This window comes from Salvelinus fontinalis, chromosome 1, assembly GCF_029448725.1.
Source record: "Salvelinus fontinalis isolate EN_2023a chromosome 1, ASM2944872v1, whole genome shotgun sequence".
In the NCBI taxonomy this organism is placed as follows: domain Eukaryota; kingdom Metazoa; phylum Chordata; class Actinopteri; order Salmoniformes; family Salmonidae; genus Salvelinus; species Salvelinus fontinalis.
The window spans coordinates 73,733,854-73,760,389 of NC_074665.1; the positions used below are offsets into that span (position 1 = coordinate 73,733,854).

The 26,536-nt window shown below is 44.3% G+C and overlaps 1 protein-coding gene across 1 annotated transcript in view; it reads right to left on the minus strand.

The window, feature by feature from the left end:
- LOC129861452 (putative uncharacterized protein DDB_G0271982) overlaps nucleotides 1–26,536 on the minus strand; it is a 111,856-nt gene that overhangs the window by 11,157 nt on the left and 74,163 nt on the right. Inside the window, exon 7 of the mRNA XM_055932827.1 lies at nucleotides 2,045–2,269. Coding sequence (XP_055788802.1) covers nucleotides 2,045–2,269 — 225 coding nt within the window. The remainder of the gene's footprint in view (nucleotides 1–2,044; nucleotides 2,270–26,536) is intronic.

Below are 26,536 nucleotides of genomic sequence, written 5' to 3' on the forward strand. Positions count from 1 at the left end.
CTCTTCCCCTGTGCAACCTCTTTCCTCTTCCCCTGTGTAAGCTCTTTCCTCTTCCCCTGTGTATCCTATTTCCTCTTCCCCTGTGTAACCTATTTCCTCTTCCCCTGTATAACCTCTTTCCTCTTCCCCTGTGCAACCTCTTTCCTCTTCCCCTGTGAAACCTCTTTCCTCTTCCCCTGTGTAACCTCTTTCCTCTTCCCCTGATGTCAGCTCTTTCCTCTTCCCCTGTGTAAGCTCTTTCCTCTTCCCCTGTGTAACCTCTTTCCTCTTCCCCTGTGTAACCTCTTTCCTCTTCCCCTGTGTAACCTCTTTCCTCTCCCCCTGTGCAACATCTTTCCTCTTCCCCTGTGTAACCTCTTTCCTCTTCCCCTGATGTCAGCTCTTTCCTCTTCCATTGTGTAACCTCTTTCCTCTTCCATTGTGTAACCTATTTCCTCTTCTCCCGTGTAAGCTCTTTCCTCTTCCCCCGTGTAAGCTCTTTCCTCTCCCCCTGTGTAACCTCTTTCCTCTTCCCCTGTGTAACTTCTTTCCTCTTCCCCTGTGTAACCTCTTTCCTCTTCCATTGTGTAAGCTCTTTCCTCTTCCATTGTGTAACCTCTTTCCTCTTCCCCCGTGTAAGCTCTTTCCTCTTCCATTGTGTAACCTCTTTCCTCTTCCCCCGTGTAAGCTCTTTCCTCTTCCCCCGTGTAACCTCTTCCCTCTTCCCCCGTGTAACCTCTTTCCTCTTCCCCTGTGCAACCTCTTTCCTCTTCCCCTGTGCAACTTCTTTCCTCTCCCCCTGTGCAACCTCTTTCCTCTTCCCCTGTGTAAGCTATTTCCTCTTCCCCTGTGTATCCTATTTCCTCTTCCCCTGTGTAACCTATTTCCTCTTCCCCTGTGCAACCTCTTTACTCTTCCCCTGTGTACGCTATTTCCTCTTCCCCTGTGTATCCTATTTCCTCTTCCCCTGTGTAACCTCTTTCCTCTTCCCCTGATGTCAGCTCTTTCCTCTTCCCCTGTATAAGCTCTTTCCTCTTCCCCTGTGCAACCAATTTCCTCTTCCCCTGTGTAAGCTCTTTCCTCTTCCCTGTGTAACCTCTTTCCTCTTCCCATGTGCAACCTCTTTCCTCTTCCCCTGTGTAACCTCTTTCCTCTTCCCCTGATGTCAGCTCTTTCCTCTTCCCCCGTGTAACCTCTTTCCTCTTCCCCTGTGTAACCTCTTTCCTCTTCCCCTGTGCAACCTCTTTCCTCTTCCCCTGTGCAACCTCTTTCCTCTTCCCCTGTGTAATCTCTTTCCTCTTCCCCTGTGTAACCTCTTTGCTCTTCCCCGGTGTAACCTCTTTACTCTTCCCCTGACGTCAGCTCTTTCCTCTTCCCCTGTGTAACCTCTTTCCTCTTCCCCTGTGTAACTTCTTTCCTCTTCCCCTGTGTAACCTCTTTCCCCTTCCCCTGACGTCAGCTCTTTCCTCTTCCCCTGTGCAAGCTCTTTCCTCTTCGCCTGTGTATCCTATTTCCTCTTCCCCTGTGTAACCTATTTCCTCTTCCCCTGTGTAACCTATTTCCTCTTCCCCTGTGCAACCTCTTTCCTCTTCCCCTGATGTCAGCTCTTTCCTCTTCCCCTGTGTAAGCTCTTTCCTCTTCCCCTGTGTAAGCTCTTTCCTCTTCCCCTGTGTAACCTCTTTCCTCTTCCCCTGTGTAACCTCTTTCCTCTTCCCCTGTGTAAGCTCTTTCCTCTTCCCCTGTGTAACCTCTTTCCTCTTCCCCTGTGTAACCCTTTCCTCTTCCCCTGATGTTAGCGCTTTCCTCTTCCCCTGATGTTAGCGCTTTCCTCTTTCCCTGTGTAAGCTCTTTCCTCTTCCCCTGTGTAACCAATTTCCTCTTCCCCTGTGTAACCAATTTCCTCTTCCCCTGTGTAACCAATTTCCTCTTCCCCTGTGTAACCTATTTACTCTTCCCCTGTGTAACGTCTTTTCTCTTCCCCTGTATAACCTCTTGTGTCAGAGGTGTAAAGTGAAATGTATACATTATTAAATTACATTAAATGTACATGAAATCAAATACTCACGTTCACTAGCGCTGGTGTCTATCTCCATCTCTTTCACCGTATCCTTCTCCTTCTCTTTCTCCTTCTCCTTCTCCTCCTCCTTCTCCTTCTCCTTCTCTTTCTCCTTCTCTTTCTCCTTCTCTTTCTCCTCCTCCTTCTCTTTCTCCTTCTCCTTCTCTTTCTCCTTCTCTTTCTCCTTCTCTTTCTCCGTATCCTTTTCTTTCTCCGTATCCTTCTCTTCAGGTTCTGCATTAGAAAGAATTGAACACACAAACACAAACACAGTTAAAAGGCTAGGGGGCAGTATTTTCATTTTTGGCTAAAAAACGTACCCATTTGAAACTGCCTATTTCTCAGCCCCCGAAACTAGAATATGCATATAATTGTCAGATTCTGATAGAAAACACTCTGAAGTTTCCAAAACTGTCAACATTTTGTCTGTGAGTTAAACAGAACTGATATTGCAGGCTAAAACCTGAGGAAAATCCAATCAGGAAGAGCCCCTGTTTTTGAAACCTCTCTGTTCCTATGCATCCCTATATGCCCATTTAAAGGGATATCAACTAGACTCCTTTTTCTATGGCTTCCCTAAGGTGTCAACAGCCTTTAGACTGAAAAACACTGAAAAAACACCTTTAGACTGAAAAACACCCTGAGGATGGATTATAAAAAATGTTTGACATGTTTCTGTGGACATTATGGATATCTTTTGGAATTTTTGTTTGCGTTGTCGTGACCGCTCTTTCCGGTGGATTCCTGGGCATAACGCACCAAACTAACGGAGGTATTTGGATATAAAAAATATCTTTATGGAAGAAAAGGAACATTTGTTGTCTAACTGGGAGTCTCGTGAGTGAAAACATCCGAAGATCATCAAAGGTAAACGATTAATTTGATTGCTTTTCTGATTTTCGTGACCAAGTTACCTGATGCTAAGTGTACTTATTGTTTTGTCGAGTGATCGATAAACTTACACAAACGCTTGTATTGCTTTCGCTGTAAAGCATAATTTCAAAATCTGAGACGACAGGTGGATTAACAAAAGGCTAAGCTGTGTTTTGCAATATTGCACTTGTGATTTCATGAATATGAATATTTTCTAGTAATATTATTTACCTGTGGCTGGCTGCGACAGAGCCTGGGCGCGAACCCAGAGACTCTGGTGGCGCAGCTAGCACTGCGATGCAGTGCCCTAGACCACTGCCCCACCCGGGAGGACCGATAAAATTGCATTTTGAATGTAGATGATGAATGCAACAAGTGTGTACACACTGTTCCGTGTAGCTCCTTGTTTGTAACAACTCTGTGCTTACAGCAATACAGGCATCAGAACAGAAAAGTCAGAACAGTCTCAAATGGCACCCTATTCGCTATATAGTGCATTACTTTTGGCTCTGGTCAATATAGGGCCCCCGATCATTCCTGTCCAGTATTTCTGTTAAATCTGGAGTATTTCTCCTCTCTTATCTGGTATCCTGTGTGAATTTAAGTATTCTCTCTCTCCCTCCCTCTCTCTGAGGACCTGAGCCCTAGGACCATGCCTCAGGACTACCTGGCCTAATGACTCCTTGCTGTCCCCAGTCCACCTGGTCGTGCTGCTGCTCCAGTTTCAACTGTTCTGCCTGTGGCTATGGAACCCTGACCTGTTCACCGGACGTGCTACCTCGTCCCAGACCTGCTGTTTTCAACTCTCTAGAGACAGCAGGTGCGGTAGAATGATTGGCTATGAAAAGCCAACTGACATTTAGTCCTGAGTTGCTGACCTGTTGCACCGTCTACAACCAATGTGATTATTATTATCTGACCCTGCTGGTCATCTATGAACATTTGAACATCTTGAACATGTTCTGTTATAATCTCCACCCGGCACAGCCAGAAGAGGACTGGCCACCCCTCAGAGCCTGGTTCCTCTCTAGGTTTCTTCCTAGGTTCCAGTCTTTCTAGGGAGTTTTTCCTAGCCACCCTGCTTCTACATCTGCATTGCTTGCTGTTTGGGGTTTTAGGCTGTGTTTCTGTATAGCACTTTGTGACATCTGCTGATGTAAAAAGGGCTTTATAAATAAATGTAATTGATTGATTGATGTGAAATTTGTAATCGAAATCGCTTTTCGCATATGAAATAGCTGTTTTCAGATATTGAGCTGAAATTTTCACATGTAATACATTTTGAGTTGACATGTTAATACTACTTCTTCACATGTGAGGTGAATAACATGTTTTTACCTTATGTGAATTGTGGATTCGGATGTGAAATGTGCAGTTTCACATGTGGAATAGCTTTTTCTCATGTGAAAAACTTTCACATAAATCTCCTGTAAGCGATTCTACAAAACAGAGCCTTATACTACTAATGTAGTCTAAGTAGTTAGTGAAGTAACTTCGTTCAACTCTGAGTTCAGATAACCCGTACCACGAAAGTACGTATCTTCTAGCCAGGTATATTTTTATGGCAAAGAATCCTTCAGAACTAACATGCTCCGGGGCAGACAAACTAACGTCTTACTACATTTATCCTGCATTTCCTACATTTATAATTCAAATTTAATGTTGCTGCAGGATTCCTGCTGTAGCAAACAGACTCAAATTAAGATCCTACATCTGTAAATGGCAGCTTCACATTTACATTTTTCACAAGGAGACAACGGAGGGTACTTAAAGCATCAAAGTGGCTCATGCCTGGAAATTCAATGCCTTCCTAAAGAGTCCCACTTCAAACAGAGACAAAACAAGTGTGAGGAGAGAGATGAAAAGAGAGGAAGGAGAGAGAGAGAGAGAGAGAGAGAGAGAGAGAGGAGAGAGTGATGAGAGAGATAGAAAATTAATTACAGAATGCAGTCCTGAGGCAGCATGAGCAAAGAAGCTCCCCTTGTCGTCATCTCTCCACCTCCCCCTAACTATCAGCAGTCACACAGGCCCCTCTCCTCCTTTACTCCCTTTCTCCTCCACTACCTCACTCCCAAAGCAACCCCTTGCTCCCTTGTCATCCTCAACCCCGGCTCCAAACAAATTGTGCTGTAAAAACATCTTGTCTCCTCCAGACCTCCCAAGGCACCCACTCTTTTCCCCAGGCATCTCAACAATGATGTAAACAAATGCAGGTCCTCAGCAGTGTTGGAAAACAGTGTATTATTTCAAACTGTTATTCATATTTTTTGGGTCATTTTACCAGATGCTCTTATCCAGAATGACTTACAGGAGCAATTATGGTTAAGTGCCTTGCTCGGTTACTGGCACAACACTCTTAACTGCCAACAACCTACTGTAGCTGTTTCTACCAGACCTGGGTTCTAATGCTATTTGAAATCTTTGAAATCCTTTATAGGCCCAGTGCAGTCAAAATTCTGTTTTTCCTGTGATTTGTGTCATATTGTACAACAGCTGATGAAACTAACACTGTAAAAGTGTAAAGAAAATTAGATCAGTGTTATTTCCTGATAGTTGCTGGTTGAAAATACAATCTACACAGGACCTTCTAATGAGCAGGTTTTGCATGGGTGGAGTTTTGACTTGCTTGGTCAATGCAGCTGTTTTTAACTCAATATCAAATAATTTCTGGGTAACAATTAAGTCCCGTAATGTAAATTTTTTCCATTAAAAACATTTATAATAATAATAATAATTTAAAAAATGCTTCTTAGCAAAGAGCAATTTCTCAAGCAAGAATTTAGCTTGGACTGTCACCATGCAGGCTAAAACTCCATCCACTGAAAACAGGCAGACATTACAGACAGTCTTTTCAAACAGCTCTTACACTAAAAGGTCATTATCATAATTTTCAAAATGTAACAATATTATTCTAACCTCATAGTATGGACATATAAAACGTTTCACGTTTTTGACTTCACTGGGCCTTTAATATGTAAGGAATAATCAACAAGGGGCTATGCGCTCCGTGGAAAATAATGCATGACGTGGAACGTGTCACAACACGCTAGCATGACACTAACCTTCCAGGGAGTTGAAATATTTTCAGCGTCGGGGAGCAGTGAACTACATGTAGTTCAACTAGTAATTAAACTACATTTTGTAGTAACTTGGTGGTAGTTTAACTAAATTAAAATCTTGACAGTGTTTTCAGTAGTTAATGACTTTATCACACTACTTTTTTGCTAAAAGAAAATACAATATGGATGAAGTAGGCAAGAATGTCCTTTCTTTTTCGGCATCAGACCTGACTTATTCTCAGTTGAAACATAGTTTTTGTGTTTAAAGGCCAAATTACACATTTGGTTAACATCTGACTACAGAGTGATGTCTATGATATTTGAGATTTATATATGATAATTTTTCACGCAGTAGTTTTAGTGTAACTCAACTTCTTCCACTGGGATGTAATTGGTAGCTTTTAAACAATATTTTCAGAGTAGCTTCCCCAACAATGATTATTCTCCACAGGTAGGTAACCGGTTAGAGCGTTGTGAAAGGTCGGAAGTTTAAATCACAGAGATGACAAGGTGAGAAATCTGTTGAGGTGCACTTGAGCAAAACACTTAACCCTAATTGCTCCAAGGTTGCCGTTGACAATGGCTGACCCTGGCTGTGACCCCACTCTCTGAGGGGGTCTCAGGGGGAGTTGGGATATAGAGCCCTGAGATGATTATCCCGATAATACCACAGCTATAATGTGTTCATTTGAGGGTAGGAATGTGTTCGACATCCACTGAAGTAGCTTGCAAGTTTACTAGATAGCTACAGTAGTTGCCTTGGTAACCAAACAAACAGACTTGCTAGCTTAGCTAACCAAACCATCAGTCCTGCTAGCTTGCTATTAAGAAAATCGAATTCAACAATGCCAATAATATTTTCAATTCTATTTTTGCTTTCAAAAGCAGCTCAAACATAGAACATGTCAAAATGAACTTCATAGCCATTGAATATTGCCGTGCATTATAGAGAAATAATGCAAGTTCTTGAATGCCCTTCAAGCCAATCAGAAACGAGTATTCAACAAGGCCAGAGGGGGTGTGGTATATGGCCAATATATCAAGGCTAAAGGCTCTTCTTATGTACGATGCAACACGCAGTGCCTGGATACAGCCCTTAGCCGTGGTATATTAGCCATATGCCACAAACCCCCGAGGTGACTTATTGCAAATGTAAACTGGTTACCAACGTAAATAGTAGACCTGTGGTATATGGTCTGATATACCACGGTTGTCAGCCAATCAGTATTCAGGGCTCGAACCACCCAGTTTATAAAGATCATTAACAAAGAGAGTTCCAAACCTCTCTGCCAATTCATGGGTTGCATATTTCGTCACAATAGTTTTTTGAACATTTATTTTGTACTTATGCCCATCTGAGCATTCTACTCAAAGCATCGTCAATGAGCTTCGATGAAGATTTAATCAAAAGTGCATTACAGTGGCTTGGAAATACAATGGCATTCAAAAAGGAGCCAAATCATTAGTAGGAAACCGTTTGTCATCATTTTGATGTCGCCAGATTGACTTTAGATGCAGTATTACGTTAGCTAGTGTTACGAATCCCGCCGAGGATGGTGCCTCTTCCCGTTCGAGCGGCGCTCGGCGGTCGTCGTCTCCTGCCTACTAGCTGCCACCGATCCCCTTTTCTGTTTCATTTAGGTTTGTCTAATTGGTTACACCTGTTTTGTGTTTAGGGTTGGTGTGTTATTTAAACCCAGTTGGCCCGCCGACTTTTGTGCGGGCTTGTTATTCTGGTTTTTGTGGTGGTGATTTATATAGTGGATTCTGTCCTATTTGTGTTGGACTGTATTTTTTGACGGGCCCTTTGTTGTGTGGCGTAGCCGTCTCATAGATTATTTCTGGTTGAAATAATAAATATCCACTTGCTCGGAACACCCCTGCTCTCTGCACCTGACTCCTTCATTTCACCATAGGAATTGTGACAGCTAGTTAACTACGATTGAGAGGTCACCGGATTTTAGCTAGCTACCGTTAGCATTGCTAGCTATTTTTTACAAACTTTGTAAGCTAATGACAACATTGCCATTTCGAAAGTAAATTTGATGACATGATAATGCTGTTGTTTCCTAGTGCCGTGTCTTTGGAATCATTAAACTGAAGACTTATTTATCAAATAACTCTCTGTAATTATTATTACGCGATTAAACTGATTAATCATATAACTGTAATTAACTAGGAAGTCGGGGCACCAAGGAAAATATTCAGATTACAAAGTTATAATTTTCCTAATATAACTTCCAGATATTTAATATCTGATCAATTAGTCTTCAAATTAATGAATTATTATTTATCTCACGTCAGTCTCATTCCAAACGTCGTAAATTGTTGGTTATCTGCACGAACCCAGTCTTCACTATGAGTCATCCATACATCAATTGTCTTAAAATATTTATTTACTAACTAAGTACTCACAGAAATGCATAACAAACAGTAGATATGGTTACAAAGAAATGATAGCGGATGTGCCCTAGTGGGCTAAATCGTCATCGCGGCTTGGTGTACAAAAGGGAAGTTGGGGTCGCCTGAGATAAGACAACACACAGTTGATAATTATAACAATTGAAATCCTAATCCTTTGCACATGAATGCTCACTCATTCGGGAACAATTGCAATCAATATATATATTTACGCTCAGTGTGTCGTCGGGATCTCTGTTGAAAAGTTTGTTTCTGTTGGAGAGTTTGTTCGCTCTCTCTCTCTCTCTGTCTGTCGTGTTTAGAATGGATGGTTCAGAGTGACATTCATTCATATCGTTATAGATAGATGTTTCGGCGATTGTCGGTCTTCACGTTCAATGATACCGAATTCCTAGCTGCAGACTAGTAATTAATATCAAAGACTTGTTCTTTTTCTGTCGGTATCGATAGTCTAAGAGTTCAACCATGTGGTATGGTTTAAAGATTCATCCATCTACTCAAACCTTAGCTTATACTCAGGTTTATGGTCTCTACTCAAACCTTGGCCCTCTCGTTATCGAGGTAAGCTGGTCTCCTCTCAAACCTTGGCCATCTCGTTATTGAGGTAAGCTGGTCTGGGGATAGAAAACCCGGGTGGGGGTTTTATTCGGAAGAGCAGAAAAGGGTCTGTCCCAGGACGCAAGACCATAACTGTGCTCATGGGCAGTCCTCTGATTTAGTTAAACTCCAAAGGGAATTGGAGTTTCCTTTAATAAACAGTCCAAAATCACATTACACAATTTCACAAACAGTATCATCCTCACTCATTCATCTCATACAACAATTAGATGTAAGCCTCATATCTGAGGCTATTGTATAAACAGCGTGATGGTAATGCGGACGTATTTTCTCTCATGAGTTTCACAAAATTGTACCAAACGGACCAGTTCGTAGCTGGATTCTTCACCGATCTTTTATACCTTCTCCAGAACATAAATGTTGTTCAGTTCTCCACTTCTGTGAGATGGAAGAAATTCCTTTGTTCTCTCTATGAAAACTCTCTCTCTATACTGTGGCCATGAGGAGATAATCTCCTCCAGGAATTTACGACCTAAGGTCGCAGCAGCCTGAGTGTAGGAGACAGAGAGACGGGGATGGTGCTCGCTGTACCCAAAGAGGGCAACGTCATGACACTACTAAACAGTTGACTACTTTAGCAATTTCCTCGTATTTCCAGGCACTTTAGTGTGTTTTAGACTAAACAGTCATTAGCCTCAGTCTAGAATGACTGGGCTTATCACGACTTTAGGGCACCACTATCGTGCCGCCGATAGAGAGAAGCTTGAAAACGTTCATAACAATGGCATGACGCGACCGAGTGACGGAGGTGCAACCTATGAATAACAGGTCGTTTTCAGATTCCATATTCCTCCCCCTCCCCACTCAGATCACTCCCAGACAGTCCTAGCAAAATTCTTGCTTGAGAAGTAAGATCAGCATACCCCAAATCCAGAGGTTGGGAGATCAAATCTCAAATGGGGTCATATTGAGAAGTCAGCACTAAGTAATCATGCCAAATGTTTAAACTATTTTAGCTGAGCAGCGTACCGCTTACCTTAAAACCCCCATACCATTTCATTACTTGCCTTACAAATAAAAACTTAAACTGTGCAGTTTCACATGTGAAAATTACAATTAGAGTTCACATGTTAACACCTTTTCACATGTGAGGAGAATAACATGTTTTCACCTCACGTGAATTGCAGTTTCACATGTGAAAACCTAACTCTCATGTTTTCAAATGTGTAGTTTCATGTTATTACATGTTGCTTTTACATGCTGTCACATGTTATTACATTAACTTCACATAAGATCACGTGGTTTTTCCGTAAGGTCATGCCTGGATGCCTCAAAACTATTTAATACATTAAACAAGGTGGTTGGTTTTCCATGTAATGTATGTCTTCATCAACAAACAAACCAGTTCTCTCAGAGAGCCATCCATTATACTGGAATATAGAATCCCTGGATGCTTGGAGTTAGTCTGCATGTACATGGCTGCCTTCTTAAAGCAGGCTTTACAAATCAAGAGTTCTCCTGGATTTTGCAGATCAATCATCACATTCTGCTTCTGTCTCTCTCTCGCTCCCTTTCTTTCTCTCCCTTGCTCTCACCCTCTGTCGGTCTCTCTCTGTCTGTCTTTCTCTCTCCCTCTTTATCTGTCCTACTCCCTTCTGTCTGCTGCCAGTGGAGAAGCAGCACTGACAGGCGAGGAAGGACAAAGCAATGATTCCATTCCACCACAGCCACCGCCTTGTCTCGCGCTGACGGAGAGAGAGCAAGAGAGCTGGCGGGAGTAAATGAAACTGTGCAAGACACCTTTTCAAAAGTCTTTATATTACTCCCTCCCCACTATAATCAAAGTAGCAGGTTTGTCACCCAAATCATCTCCATACTTGTTCACCTACCATGAGGAATTGGTACAAAGACACACTTACAGATAAGTACACATGGGTATATACCTCGGTATTACGTTCATATGGACAATAGAGAATTACCCCAGAGGGACAAAATATGCAGTTGAATTGAATGGAATTGAATTCACTAGTTTACATGCTGTATTTCAAGGTCAGCACATTAAAGGAAGTGTGGAATGTGGTAATATTGTATCCTGCGGTGGTACACAGCATCCTTCTACTTGTCAGCCTTTTAAAATGAGAGAGCTAAGAGCGTCCCTGTATAACATTGCAGAACTGGCCTTATTCCAGATCCCTCCTCTCCTCTCCTCCCAGGTAATAACATCAGAACCCAAGAGCCCTGGTGGCACTTTCTCCTCCTAATAACCACCATTGATGAAAACCCAACACAAACCAAAAAATAAATAGAATTTAAATTGATTCTGCTCCACAGCCCCCTCTGCCACCCCCGTCGCCCTACGGATCCCAGAGAAAGAGAGACAGAGACCTAGACAGAGAATGAGACAGAGAGAGAGAGAAAGAGAGAGAGAGAGGGAGACAGAGAGAGGGAGAGAGAGAGAGAGAGAGGGAGAGAGAAATACATTTATTGGCCCAATAGCTACATCATTAAAAGCACAAACTTGACATAACGGGCCTAGAAAGTTAGAACCAAGCCTCCCTCCTCGTCCACTGTACCCCCCTGACGCCCCACACCCCTACAACGTCCTCCAGATGGTTCACCAGCGGTGCAGCAGTCTAAGGCACTGCATCTCAGTGCTAGAGACATCACTACAGACCATGGTTCGATTCCAGGCTGTGGTTCCAGGCTCACAACCGGTCGTGATTGGGAGTCCCATAGGGCGGCGCACAATTAGCCTAGCGTTGTCCAGGTTAGGGTTTGGCCGGGGTAGACTGTCATTGTAAATAAGAATTTATTCTTAACTGACTTGCCTATTTAAATAAAGGTAAAAAAATATATATACACATGCTGCAGCATGAGCCCACACCAGCCCCAGCAGCATGAGCCCACACCAGCCCCAGCAGCATGGGTCTGTACACCCTGCCCCCTACATATCAGTTTTCCTGGTCTTCTACACTGAAATGTCAAAAGTGTGTATCTCTGTTCTGTGATTTTGGATAGATAGATGGATGAGTGAGAGAAAGAGAGAGAGAGAATGTTGTGCTGAGAGCTGACAGTATAAGGGTCATCGTTTAGGGGGGAGGAGAAAGAGGAGGGAGCATGATGTGGGTAGAAACACATAAATGAGGTGGAGAAAAACAGGCATCTGTCTGGCTGGAGAAGGAGAATTTAAGTCAAAAGGGAGGAGGAGGAGGATAATTTCAGTCCAAAGAGAGGAAGAGTGGGAGGAGGAGAAGGATTCGCTCAGTCCATAGAGATGAGGAGACAAGGAGATGAAACAACTCACTGAATTAATCTACTTTCTCATTATAGTACTGGACAGCCCAGTTACCAACTAACAGCATCAACACTGATTTAAATAATTCTCCAAACTCCACATTTAGGAGGAAAGCCCCACATTTTCTACAAGGGTTACTAGATGATATGTAGAGACACATTAATGTCCAACAACTTTCTCTCTCCTTTCACTGACCCCCTCCCTCCTTTCTATCAACCCTCTCTCTCCTTTTTCTGAACCTCTCCATCCTTTTCTTCGACCCCCCCCTTTTCTTCAGAGGACGAAACGAAAAGGAGGAATATTGATTCAGGGCTTTTGTCTTTTCACAGGAAGACTCGACAGGGGGAGAGGGGGCGAGGAGGAGGAGCAAAGGGGAGAAGAGAAGGAGAGTAGGAGAGGCAGTTGTAGAGTTTACTGAACTGATTTTGCCCCCTCCTCGCTCCCCCTTTCCCACCACCCCTTTTCCTCCCCCTTTATCCCCCTGTCCCTCCTCCTCGTACCCCTGTCCCTTCTCCTCGTGCCCCTGTCCCGCGCAGGTCACAGCTCACTGCTCCCTAATTGGCTTAGTGATGCTGAGACAGTGGGCCATATAACACTGGGGCATCATCAAGTGTTTTTCCCTCCAAACTACTCTTTCCTTTTCACTCCTTTGAGTGTGTTGGCGGCTCCATTCAGCTAAGCTATTTCACCAGCCTGGGCATCGTACTACAAGCTTGTAACATTTACATATGAAAATGGGCCCGGCTTTCTCCACATTTACCAGCTCATTAGTTCCTACTGGTTCAGGCCCTTGTTGATCCGCCAGGCAACCCGTTTTCTCTTGTTTTGCATGAGTGCGGTGATGTCTGCAATTATGTGTTACAAGAAGGATACATAAAAGTGGCCAGGGCCCAGGGCTTGTAATGGGGAGGCAAAGTTAATGAATAAGGGTCTTTGATACTCGTTGAACATAAATACGGTTCAGTTCACACAAAGATCACAGATCACACTAACCATAGACCACCCAGTAGTCATTACAACCCCTCTTTAATTCACCCAATGAATTCAGCTCCATTTGGAATACAATCCTCAGTCTTTGTTTTCGTTCTTTGCTTATTCTGTGGCAAGGAAGTGCTATTGAGCTGGCAGTGCTACCCCAATATAAAAAAACACACTTATTTTACCAGGTAAATTGACTAAGAACACATTCTCTTTTACACTAACGACCTGGGGAATAGTTACAGGGGAGAAAATAAGGGATAAATGAGCCAATTGAAAGCTGGGAATGATCGCGTGAACATGATGGTATGACAGCCAGATTGGGAATATAGCAAGGACACCTTGATATCCGGATTGCCTTGGTAACAGCAGTGAGCCAGGACCAGAGACCATTTACCAGATACTCCATCAAGTAAAGTGAGAGGGAAAACGGTTATTGCTGTGGCTAAAATACATTTCCTGCAACATCATTCAACAGCTGTTTTAAAGTTCAATGGAACTGGGTCAGAATTTATCTAGTAGAACTCCCTGGCAGAACTTTGAATGCGCAAAACAATTTCCTAATAATATGTCACTTGGACTGTGCCACTAATACAAACGCTGGATTCCCTATAGTACACTAGTTTTGACCAGGGACCATGGGCTCTAGTCAAAAATAGTGCTCTATATAGGGAATAGGGTGCCATTTGGGACACACATTCTGTCTTGGCTTAACTTCTTCCTTGGACTCCAGGAAGACTAGCTGTCTCAGTTTAACCACCAACTTCTGTTTCAGTTTAACCACCAACTTCTGTCTCAGTTTAACCACCAACTTCTGTCTCAGTTTAACCACCAACTTCTGTCTCAGTTTAACCACCAACTTCTGTCTCAGTTTAACCACCAACTTCTGTCTCAGTTTAACCACCAACTTCTGTTTCAGTTTAACCACCAACTTCTGTCTCAGTTTAACCACCAACTTCTGTCTCAGTTTAACCACCAACTTCTGTTTCAGTTTAACCACCAACTTCTGTTTCAGTTTAACCACCAACTTCTGTTTCAGTTTAACCACCAACTTCTGTCTCAGTTTAACCACCAACTTCTGTCTCAGTTTAACCACCAACTTCTGTTTCAGTTTAACCACCAACTTCTGTCTCAGTTTAACCACCAACTTCTGTCTCAGTTTAACCACCAACTTCTGTCTCAGTTTAACCACCAACTTCTGTCTCAGTTTAACCACCAACTTCTGTCTCAGTTTCACCACCAACTTCTGTTTCAGTTTAACCACCAACTTCTGTCTCAGTTTAACCACCAACTTCTGTCTCAGTTTAACCACCAACTTCTGTTTCAGTTTAACCACCAACTTCTGTTTCAGTTTAACCACCAACTTCTGTTTCAGTTTAACCACCAACTTCTGTTTCAGTTTAACCACCAACTTCTGTCTCAGTTTAACCACCAACTTCTGTTTCAGTTTAACCACCAACTTCTGTCTCAGTTTAACCACCAACTTCTGTCTCAGTTTAACCACCAACTTCTGTCTCAGTTTAACCACCAACTTCTGTTTCAGTTTAACCACCAACTTCTGTTTCAGTTTAACCACCAACTTCTGTTTCAGTTTAACCACCAACTTCTGTCTCAGTTTAACCACCAACTTCTGTTTCAGTTTAACCACCAACTTCTGTTTCAGTTTAACCACCAACTTCTGTCTCAGTTTAACCACCAACTTCTGTTTCAGTTTAACCACCAACTTCTGTTTCAGTTTAACCACCAACTTCTGTTTCAGTTTAACCACCAACTTCTGTTTCAGTTTAACCACCAGCTTCTGTTTCAGTTTAACCACCAACTTCTGTTTCAGTTTAACCACCAACTTCTGTTTCAGTTTAACCACCAACTTCTGTTTCAGTTTAACCACCAACTTCTGTTTCAGTTTAACCACCAGCTTCTGTTTCAGTTTAACCACCAACTTCTGTCTCAGTTTAACCACTGAGCGGAGAACAAAAATGATCCTCCATAGTGACTGTGTTTTAATTCAATCAAGCCCCCCATATGGAGAGGGTTGGATGGGACTGGTGGCCTTTGTTTGGGTATAAAAAGTTGGACATCTGTGTGTTCCAGCTGAGATCAAGGTGTAGTTCTATAGGCTCTGATAGGCTCTGGTAGGCTCTGATAGGCTCTGAGGGAAGAAGGAACACAGAACCCAACAGACAGCAGAGGCCACGCTTTGAGATCAAAGAAGCCAGCTGAAGGAATTCACCTTCTGAGATATTGACAGACTCCCTACTGTGACATAAACGACGGATGGATACTAGACACAAGGCGTAGGGTATACTCCCATATCATCGATTTCCCCCCGACTTTAAAGAGTTGTGGAATAAAAAAGCCTGTGAGACTGTGAGAAGTCTAGGTATTGAGACGTAGCTGTGTGACAAAATACTTAGTTTCTGGAACATTGAACTTCCTGTCTGCAACAAACACAGGCATTCCCCATTTCCCGTGGTTACATGTGGCCACGTGTGGTCTAAACCTGTAACCATGCACCCGTCTATGTCCATACATGTCCTGTTATTGTCTGCAAACTCTGACAGGCTACAAGGCGCATGCTTTCTCTCTCTCTCTCCCTCTATTATTTTCTCTCTATCTCACTATCTTTCTCTCCCCAGTCTTCTCCCACAATTTTAGCTTGGGAATCAACTGAGAGAGGAGTTGTAATTTGTTGAGCGATGGTGCCCTTTCTGAGCCTTTCGATGACACAGTAAATTATTGCTGAACAACAGAAGGACAAAAAGCCAAATTATCTTCTGTCTCCTAAATGCATGCAAGGTAGAGAAGGTAATTTTCTGCTTGTCTGCATATGGATTTGAGTTATGCCTAAATCTGTGTTCCCTTCTCTCTCTTTCTTTAATTCTCTCTCTCTTCCTCTCTCTTGCACTTTCTCTCATTCCATCTGTCTCTCCATCTCTCTCGTACTTTCTCTCGCACTGTCTTTCTCTCTCTCTCTGCCCCCCCCCCCTCTCCCCCATCTCTCTCTCCCTCCCCCTCTCTGGTCCACTCCCTTCTGTCACACTGATGGATTTTGTCTCTAGGTAGTTCAGTGCTGTTAGAAGGGCTGACTAGGGCTGACTAGAGAACACTCCCCACACACAGAGAAAGCCCAATCAGTAACACTACAAGCAGTGTAACTTCAGGCATCACACGTCTCTCTATTAAAACTTAATGAACACTTGCAGAATTCTGTCGGTTTGCAGAACAATACTTATTCTCAGTTGTAAGAAGTAAAGCCACTGCCATTAGATAAAACTAGGGGAGAACTGGGACGAAAGTAACACGGGGCAAAAGTAACACACCCAGTTTCTCAGATAACAGCTAGAATGATGTAGTGAAGTCAGCACGTTCCTAATGCGGGGTATGACCTTCCTGCAAAAGAAAAGCCCAGTTCAAGTCAACAACAAAAAGTGATTTTGAGCCATGTAAGTAAAAAAGAAACAGACCCAGAAGAATTTTTCAGTTTTAGAATTGCGTTTAGCTATTTAGGGTTCCAAACATAAGTCATTTTCTTAACCCAGTCTTGTATTTATTTAGTTGGTCAGGGCGTGAGTTGGGTGGGTTTGTCTATGTGTGATTTTCTATGTTGGGATTTTTGTGTTCGGCCTGGTATGATTCTCAATCAGAGGCAGCTGTCAATCGTTGTCCCTGATTGAGAATCATACTTAGGCAGCCTGGGTTTCACGTGTGTTTTGTGGGTGTTTGTTTCTGTGTTTGTATTCGTGCCACACGGGACTGTTCTCGGTTGTTTCATTTTGTTATTTTGTTTCATGTTAGTGTTCAGTTTCAATTTAATAAATTGTCATGAGCACTACCCACTCTGCGTGTTGGTCCGATCCATGCTCCTCCTCGTCTGAGGAGGAGAACGACTATGACGACCGTTACAGAAACACCCACCAAAAAAGGATCAAGCAGAGTGGGAACAGACAGCAGCAGCAGCAGCAGCAGCAGCAGAGACCGAGGACACAGGACTCATGGAGTTGGGAGGAGATCCTGGACGGCAAGGGACCCTGGGCTCAGCCAGGGGAATATCGCCGTCCCAAGGCGGAGTTGGAGGCAGTGAAGGCAGAGAGGCGCTGGTATGAGGAGGCAGCGCGGCGACGCGGGGGGGGGGGGGGGGGGGGGGGGGGACACGCGGAGTGTGGCAAAGCCGGGTAGGATACCTGAGCCAACTCCCCGTGCTTACCGTGGAGTGAGAGGGCGTCGTACTGGTCAGACAGCGTGTTATGCGGTAAAGCGCACGGTGTCCCCAGTACGCGTGCTTAGTCCAGTGCGGGCTATTCCACCTTGCCGCACTGGCCGGGCTAGGTTGGGCATCGAGCCGGGTGTCATGAAGCCGGCCCAACGCATCTGGCCTCCAGTGCGTCTCCTCGGGCCGGCGTACATGGCACCAGCCTTACAAATGGTGTCCCTGGTTCGCCAGCATAGCCCAGTGCGGGTTTTTCCACCTCGCCGCACTGGCAGGGCTACGGGGACCATCTAACCTGGTAAGGTTGGGCAGGCTCAGTGCTCAAGAGCACGTGTCCTCCTTCACGGTCCGGTTTTTCCGGTGCCACCTCCACGTACCAGTCCTCCGGTGGCAGCCCCCCGCACCAGGCTGTCTCTCCGTCTTCTCTCTCCAGTTGCTCCCACCTGTCCAGCGCTGTCAGAGCCTTCCTCCTCTCCAGCGCAGCCAGTGTCTGAGCTGCCTGCCTGCCCAGCGCTGTCTGAACTGTCTGCCTGCCCAGCGCTGTCTGAACTGTCTGCCTGCCCAGCACTGTCTGAGCTGCCTGCCTGACAGCACCGTCAGAGCTGCCTGTCTGTACCGAGCCGTCAGAGCTGTCCGTCTGTCCCGAGCCGTCAGAGCCTTCCGCCAGACAGGAGCAGCCAGAGCCTTCCGCCAGACAGGAGCAGCCAGAGCCTTCCGCCAGACAGGAGCAGCCAGAGCCTTCCGCCAGACAGGACCAGCCAGAGCCGTCCAGCCAGGACCAGCCAGAGCCGTCCAGCCAGGATCCGCCAGAGCCAGCCAGCCAGGATCCGCCAGGGCCGTCCAGCCAGGATCCGCCAGGGCCGTCCAGCCAGGATCAGCCATATCCGTCCAGCCAGGATCAGCCAGAGCCGTCCAGCCAGGATCAGCCAGAGCCGTCCAGCCAGGATCAGCCAGAGCCGCCCAGCCAGGATCAGCCAGAGCCGTCCAGCCAGGACCAGCCAGAGCCGTCCAGCCAGGACCAGCCAGAGCCGTCCAGCCAGGATCCGCCAGAGCCGTCCAGCCAGGATCAGCCAGAGCCGTCCAGCCAGGATCAGCCAGAGCCGTCCAGCCAGGATCAGCCAGAGCCGCCCAGCCAGGATCAGCCAGAGCCGTCCAGCCAGGACCAGCCAGAGCCGTCCAGCCAGGACCAGCCAGAGCCGTCCAGCCAGGACCCGCCAGAGCCGTCCAGCCAGGATCCGCCAGAGCCGTCCAGCCAGGATCCGCCAGAGCCGTCCAGCCAGGATCCGCCAGAGCCGTCCAGCCAGGATCCGCCAGAGCCGTCCAGCCAGGATCCGCCAGAGCCTGCCAGCCAGGATCCGCCCCTCAGTCCGGTGCTGCCCCTCAGTCCGGTGCTGCCCCTCAGTACGGAGCTGCCCCTTAGTCCGGTGCTGCCTTTTAATCCAATTGGGTTTATATGGAGGCTGGTCATTGGGAGGAGGCCACGGAAGCGGGGATTGACTATGGTGGGGTGGGGACCACGACCAGCGCCAGAGCCGCCACCGTGGACAGACGCCCACCCAGACCCTCCCCTAGAGTTTATGGTGGTGCGCCCGGAGTTCGCACCTTAAGAGGGGGGTTATGTCACGTTCCTGACCTGTTTTCCTTTGTCTTGTATTTATTTAGTTGGTCAGGGCGTGAGTTGGGTGGGTTTGTCTATGTGTGATTTTCTATGTTGGGATTTTTGTGTTCGGTCTGGTATGATTCTCAATCAGAGGCAGCTGTCAATCGTTGTCCCTGATTGAGAATCATACTTAGGCAGGCGGGGTTTCACGTGTGTTTGGTGGGTGTTTGTTTCCGTGTTTGGATTCGTGCCACACGGGACTGTTGTCGGTTGTTTCATTTTGTTATTTTGTTTCATGTTAGTGTTCAGTTTCGATTTAATAAATTGTCATGAGCACTACCCACTCTGTGTGTTGGTCCGATCCATGCTCCTCCTCGTCTGAGGAGGAGAACGACTATGACGACCGTTACACTAGTAACTAAATGACAGCATAGGTTTCAAGTATCATGCAAGCTAGTCTTGGGTGTTAGCCTGGGAGAAGTTACAGGAAAGACGGGTGGGACGAAAGTAACACAATATTAACTGATGAACTGGAATAAAATAAAAAATATTTAAACACAGGCCATTGTCTCCTCTAGTTCATGTTGCTGTTATAATGTTATCAAAATATCAACAACTGACTGAATGTTATAAAATTATATATGACGTCATTAGAATTATGCCTTAATCAATTGACTTGATGGATCAGCTTCTCACATAAGCTTTTATCAACAGGTTAGCAGTTAAAAATGTATATATTTTTATGATTCTGGGGGTCAATTACCTTGTGTCAAGCCACGGAAATGTGACAAGCATGATGAGTTTGCTATTTGTGAAGAGAATATCTTTTTTTATTCTATCAAGACACGAGGAGTGCGCATGACAAGGACAGCTGGAGGACACCTGATTGGTAGGGCTAAGCATGAATAGTCATTGAAAATTGTGACAAAATTGTGACATTCCCATTAAAGTGAGATGAGAAAACTATGGTTAATATATAGCTATTATGTGATCATTTTCATACATTTCAAACCATAGCATGAATCATTCAAATTGACCCAAACATGACATGATGGCTAATAGTACATTTGTTAAAAGTAAAGAGCGTTACAAACCAGAAAGATGGAGATAAGACAGATATTGTGCACTTTTCGCCAGCTGTTACTTCCATCTCAATACTGTGTTACTCCTACCCTTCCGGCAGGTACAAAAGTAGCATTGTGGAAGTTGTTTTACTCCGTATACTGTACAAATGTATACATATGAACAAGAACTTACAGACGTAACATTGTGGTAGTTCTGTTCTCAGTCTATTCAATTTCAACTCATTTATCTTAGAAATTAAATTACAGTTGCTAATGGTGGAGGACATATGAAAGTTGTTTGTCATAAAATATGGTGTCTCTAGCTCTATCGATCTCTGCGTAATTAGGAAAAATGTTACTTTCTTCCCGGTTCTCCCGACTAGTACTGGTGGGCTCACTTAAAAACCAGGGTGATGACAGAACAGGCCTGCTTGATCAGCTAAGATTGATCAGCCTAGCTTTTATCCATCTTCTCTCTCATCTCCTCTTTCTAGCCCAATCTATAACCAAATTACTGCACACAATGAGAGGAAAGGAGACAGGACTGACAGAAAGATAGAAAATAAAATCACAAAGATGAATGAAGAAGTTAGTGAAAACCTCCCACTGGTTAAGTTAAGAGGAGAGATAGAAGAAGAGAAGGGAGGAGAAGGGAGGGGAGGAGAAGGGAGGGTGGAGAGGAGAAGAGAAGGGAGGAGGGGGGAGAAAAAGGTTGGGGAGGAGAAGGGAGGGTGGAGAGGAGAAGAGAAGGGAGGAGGGGGGAGAAGAAGGTAGGGGAGGAGAAGGGAGGGTGGAGAGGAGAAGAGAAGGGAGGAGGGGGGAGAAGAAGGGAGGGGAGGAGAAGGGAGGGTGGAGAGGAGAAGAGAAGGGAAGAGGGGGGAGAAGAAGGGAGGGTGGAGAGGAGAAGAGAAGGGAGGAGAAGAAGGGAGGGGAGGAGAAGGGAGGGGAGGAGAAGGGAGAGGTTGAGCGGAGAGGTGCAGAGAAGACAAGAGGAGAGAAGAGAAGGGGGGTCGAGAGGAGAGTAGAGGAGAAGGAATGAGAGGGGAGGAGAAGAGAGGGGAAGAGAGGAGAAGAGAAGAGAAGGGGTGAGAGGAGGGGAGGAGAAGGGAGGGGAGAGGGGAGGAGAAGGGAGGGGTGGAGAGAAGAAGGGAGGGGATATTCTGTGCTATATATTATGTCACATTTTTTTGTCCATTCAAATGACATCAAATTGATCAGAAATACAGTGTAGACATCGTTAATGTTGTAAATTACTATTGTAGCTGGAAACGGCTGATTTTTAATGGAATTTCTACCTAGGCGTACAGAGGCCCATTATCAGCAACCATCACCCCTGTGTTCCAATGGCACGTTGTGTTAGCTAATCCAAGTGTATCATTTTAAAAGGCTAATTGATCATTAGAAAACCCTTTTGCAATTATGTTAGCACAGCTGAAAACTGTTGTTCTGATTAAAGAAGCAATAAAACTAGTTAGACTAGTTGAGTATCTGGAGCATCAGCATTGGTGGGTTCGATTACAGGCTCAAAATGGCCAGAAACAAAGACTTTCTTCTGAAACTCGTCAGTCTATTCTTGTTCTGAGAAATCCAGGATCCAGTTGCAGAGGGACGTGTTTAGTTTCAGGGTCCTTAGCTTAGTGATGAGCTTTGTGGGTACTATGGTGTTGATCGCTGAACTACAGTAAATGAACAGCATTCTCACGTAGGTGTTCCTTTTGTCCAGGTGGGATAGGGCAGTGTGGATTGCGACTGACATTGTGTCATCTGTGGATCTGTTGGGGCAGTATGTGAATTAGGGTGGGGCCAGGGATTCCGGCATGATGGTGTTGATGTGAGCCATGACCAGCCTTTCAAAGCACTTCATGGCTACCGGCGTGAGTGTTATGGGGCGGTAATCATTTAGGCAGCTTACCTTCGCTTTCTTGGGCACAGGGACTATGGGGGTCTGTTTGAAGCATGTAGGTATTACAGACTTGTTCAGGGAGAGGTTGAAAATGTCAGTGAATACACTTTCCAGTTGGTTCGCGCATGCTTTGAGTACACATCCTGGTAATCGAGTGTCAGAGCCGCTGTAGTAGGATTCAATCTTAGTCCTGTATTGACGCTTTGCCTGTTTGATGGTTCGTCTGAGGGCATAGCGGGATTTATTATGAGCATCTGGATTAGTTTCCCACTCCTTGAAAGAGGCATCTCTAGCCTTTAGCTCGGTGCGGATGTTGCCTGTAATCCATGGCTTCTAGTTGGGATATGTACGTACGGTCACTGTGGGGACAACATCGTCGATGCACTTATTGATGAAGCCAATGACTGAGGTGGTATACTCCTCAATTTCATTGGATGAATCCTGGAACATGTTCCAGTCTGTACTAGCAAAACAGTCCTGTAGCATAGCATCTGCTCATCTGACCACTTCCGTATTGAGAGAGTCACTGGTACTTGCTGCTTTAGTTTTTGCTTCTAAGCAGGAATCAGGAGGATAGAATTATGGTCAGATTTGCCAAATAGAGGGTGAGGGAGAGCTTTGTATGTGTCTCTGTGTGTGAAGTAAAGGTGGTGTAGAGTTTCTTTCCCTCTGGTTGCACATTTAACATGCTGGTAGAAATGAGGTAAAACTGATTTAATTTTGCCTGCATTAAAGTCCCCGAACACTAGGAGCGCCGCGTCTGGATGAGCGTTTTCCTGTTTGCTTATCGCCTTATACAGCTCGTTGAGTGCAGTCTTAGTGCCAGCATCGCTTTGTAGTGGTAAATAGACAGCTACGAATAATATAGATGAGAACTCTCTTGGTAGATAGTTTGATCTACAGCTTATCATGAGGTATTCTACCTCAGGCGAGCAATACCTTGAGACTTCTTTATTATTAGACGTCGCGCACCAGCTGTTATTGACAAATAGACACACACCCCCACTCCTCGTCTTACTAGACGTAGCTGCTCTGACCTGCCGATGCACGGAGAAGCCAGCTCTATATTATCTGTGTCGTCGTTTAGCCACGTCTCGGTGAAACAATAAGGTATTACAGTTTTTAATGTCCAGTTGATAGTGTAGTCTTAATCGTAGATCGTCCAGTTTGTTTTCCAATGATTGCACGTTGGCCAATAATACAGAGTGTAGTGGTGGTCTACCTACTCATCGGCAAATTCTTAAAAGGCACCCTGCCCTCCTCCCCTTTTTTCTCCATCTTTTCTTCACATGGATGACGGGGATTTGGGCATGGTCTTGACAAAGCAGTATATCCTTTGTTTCGGACTCATTAAAGAAAATAAAAATCTTTGTCCAGTTCGAGGTGAGTAATCGCTGTTCTGATGTCCAGAAGCTCTTTTTGGTCATAAGAGACAGAAGCAGTAGCATTATGTACAAAATAAGTTACAAACAATGCGGAAAATCTAACAAAATAGCACAGTTGGTTAGGAGCCTGAAAAACGACAGCCATCCCATCCGGCGCCATTATACCAAAGTAAATGGATGTTTCTGCAAAATGATATAATTACTCTTGTCTAAATAAAATCATTAAAATACTTCACCAAGGAGCATGACTTAACCACAGAGGATGATTAGCTTCTGTTCTTTATTTAAATAGCTGTGGATTGTTTCAAATCACAAGTGTGTAGGCCTACGCCTATTTGTGAAGCCCGCAATTTGGGTAGTGACTGGAAATAGGTCTAGCTGATTGAGTTGTGGCTGTCAGTGAAAAGCATCTAAAATATGTGTTAAGATAATGTGTCTTGAATATAGTTTCAAATTGTGCAACAAGAAGGGGAGTATTGTGCGGTAAAGATATAGCACGTTTCTCTTCAGAATGCATGCACTCAGCTCTCCAGAATGCACTCAGCTCTCCAGAATGCACTCAGCTCTCCAGAATGCACTCAGCTCTCCAGAATGCACTCAGCTCTCCAGAATGCACTCAGCTCTCCAGAATGCACTCAGCTCTCCAGAATGCACTCAGCTCTCCAGAATGCACTCAGTTGTCTCCCACCAAATCTTGCACATTCATTGTTTCATTGTTTCATTGTGTGACTTGTTTGCTTATTTTTGATCAATTCACCATTACATATGTCACCAGTAGGCCTAGTAAATGTACCATTAATCCCCGTCATTTATATTCATTTATGTTAATGCATGTATTAATTACAGTCATTTACCATTCTCACTCTCAGACTGGAAACATTGTGGCGTTCACAACCTGCTACAGTTTATATTTATTTTTATTTAACCTTTATTTAACTAGGAAAGTCAGGTAAAAACTAATTCTGATTTACAATGACGGCCTACCCCGGCCAAACCCAGACGAGGCTGGGTCCATTGTGCGCCGCCCTGTGGGACTCCCAATCACAGCCGGATGTGATAGAGCCTGGATTCAACTAGGGACTTTAGTGACCCCTCTTGGACTGAGATGCAGTGCCCTAGACGACAGCGCCACTCGGGAGTTGAGTTGTAACAAGTTTTGGTTTATTTCATAACCATCACGAGTTCTGTACATTTTTTCATTGTCTTTTGTTTGGAGTACTCCATGTGAGCAATGAGCATGTGTCTGGTTTCTCTGTCCTGGTAATGTTGAGAGAGCACACACACCTGAGCTCGCAAAGTAAGACTGATTTCTGACTGTCATAACTCACCACGTCCACCACTAATAAGCAGAGCTGCTCAGTCGTGTTTTTCTTCACCTCACACAGTAAGTCAACAAAGTCAATTTTTTTTATAGTTCCTCAGTATTTGAAAAATCTTTCCAACCCTCCCGGCCTCGATAATCACCTCAGTGTGAAAGAGCACAATATTATGATCTGATGATTCCACATATCCAGTGAAAACGTCATAAAAAACAGCTGTCTGTCCCGAGCTCACTGGCGCAGGAAACTCTGAAGGCTTGTTGATACAATGTTCTAAGTTTGCTATAGCAACAGCTTCAGGCTGGACCCAGTTGATGATTTGATACAATGTTGTACTTCACTAGCAATAGCTCAAGTCAAAGACAGATAGAAAGGGAGGCAGACAGACGGAGTAGAAAGATGAATGTGATTGAAAGAACCATAATTTTCATCAGGACATTTTCTACAGTTTTATTTGTTGTCTATTGTATTTTACTTAGTTGAAGATAAAGTTATAGGCCTACTGCTGCCTTGGCCTATAGGGTATCTCTGAGTTCTATGCGCTCATTTCTTTAGCCGCCAATGGATCACAGTCTATCAACGTGTCCATATGGCAGAGGCTGGAGCTCTCCCTTTAGTTGAATTTTAACTTTTAGATTCTTGTCATTTTACTTCAGATAATTATGATTAACCATGTGACAATGATTTTGAGAAACAAAAATGTTATTATTGAAATGAAACTGTTCCACAAAACATATTGCATATAAAAATGATCATAACTGGCACGCAGATCGGTATAAATGGTAGGATAAATCGTAAGCTTCTCCAAACTTGAAACTCACGAGCTGCCTATGTTCTTTACTATAACACCCATTAAAAAAGGAGGTCCCGTTGAAAAACGTGACTGCCTATGGAAATCAACGGCCCGTCCAACTGATTGGTTCTGGCGCCGGCCCTGAAGAAGCCCATTATCTAAAAAAAATTCTGTCTTTAAGTTATGATGTGAGTAGCCAAGGAATGCACTATCCTCCTAGCTTTTAGTTACAGTAGCCTATGCTGTGATGTTTGGGTATTGCAGACAATGTGTGCATCCCAAAAGGCACCCTATTTCCTAAATAGCACACTTCTTTTGAACTTCTTTTGCCATGGTCAAAAGTAGTGCACTATATAGGGATAGGGTGCCATTTGGGAGGCAGGTAGATTTTTTATCATCATAAGAGATTATTTATGGAGATTAAGTCAATTATATTGAAGTGGGGTTGAGAGTCTTACCATCAACATCTATATAGTCATCAATATTATCCAGTGTTGATGGAACAGTGTTGTTATATTTTTGTTCTCTGTTGTGAGAGAAGAGGGTTACATGTAGCCTGACCAACTGAGGAAAGCCTCTGAACTAGTAGTGACTTATCAACAGTATCGAAGGCCTTTGACAGGTCTGCCAAGAGGGCAGCACATTGTTGCCTTTTATCCATATAGTTAACTAAATCATGTATTAATTGTCCTAACAATAAAGACACAATAAGTGACATAAACTTAAGAACAACTGATGAGGAGTAGAAATCCCCCAGCAGTTGAAGCATACGTGTGTGTTTGTGTATGTGCGTGTTTGTGTTTGTTTCTGCGAGCATGTTTGTGTTTGTTCGAGCCTAACAATATATTTTCCATCAGACTTTTCAAACACTCAAGATGCATTGCCGTAACTGATAATGCTGCCGGCAGACAAATGACATCCCCTCTTCAGATGATTCCCCTGTCGCCATTTTCCACCACGAGGGGTGGACACAGAGAGGGAGCTAGTCAAAAGAAGGACTTTCAAAGCAAAGAGAGAAAGACAGAGAGCGATAGAGAGACGAGTGA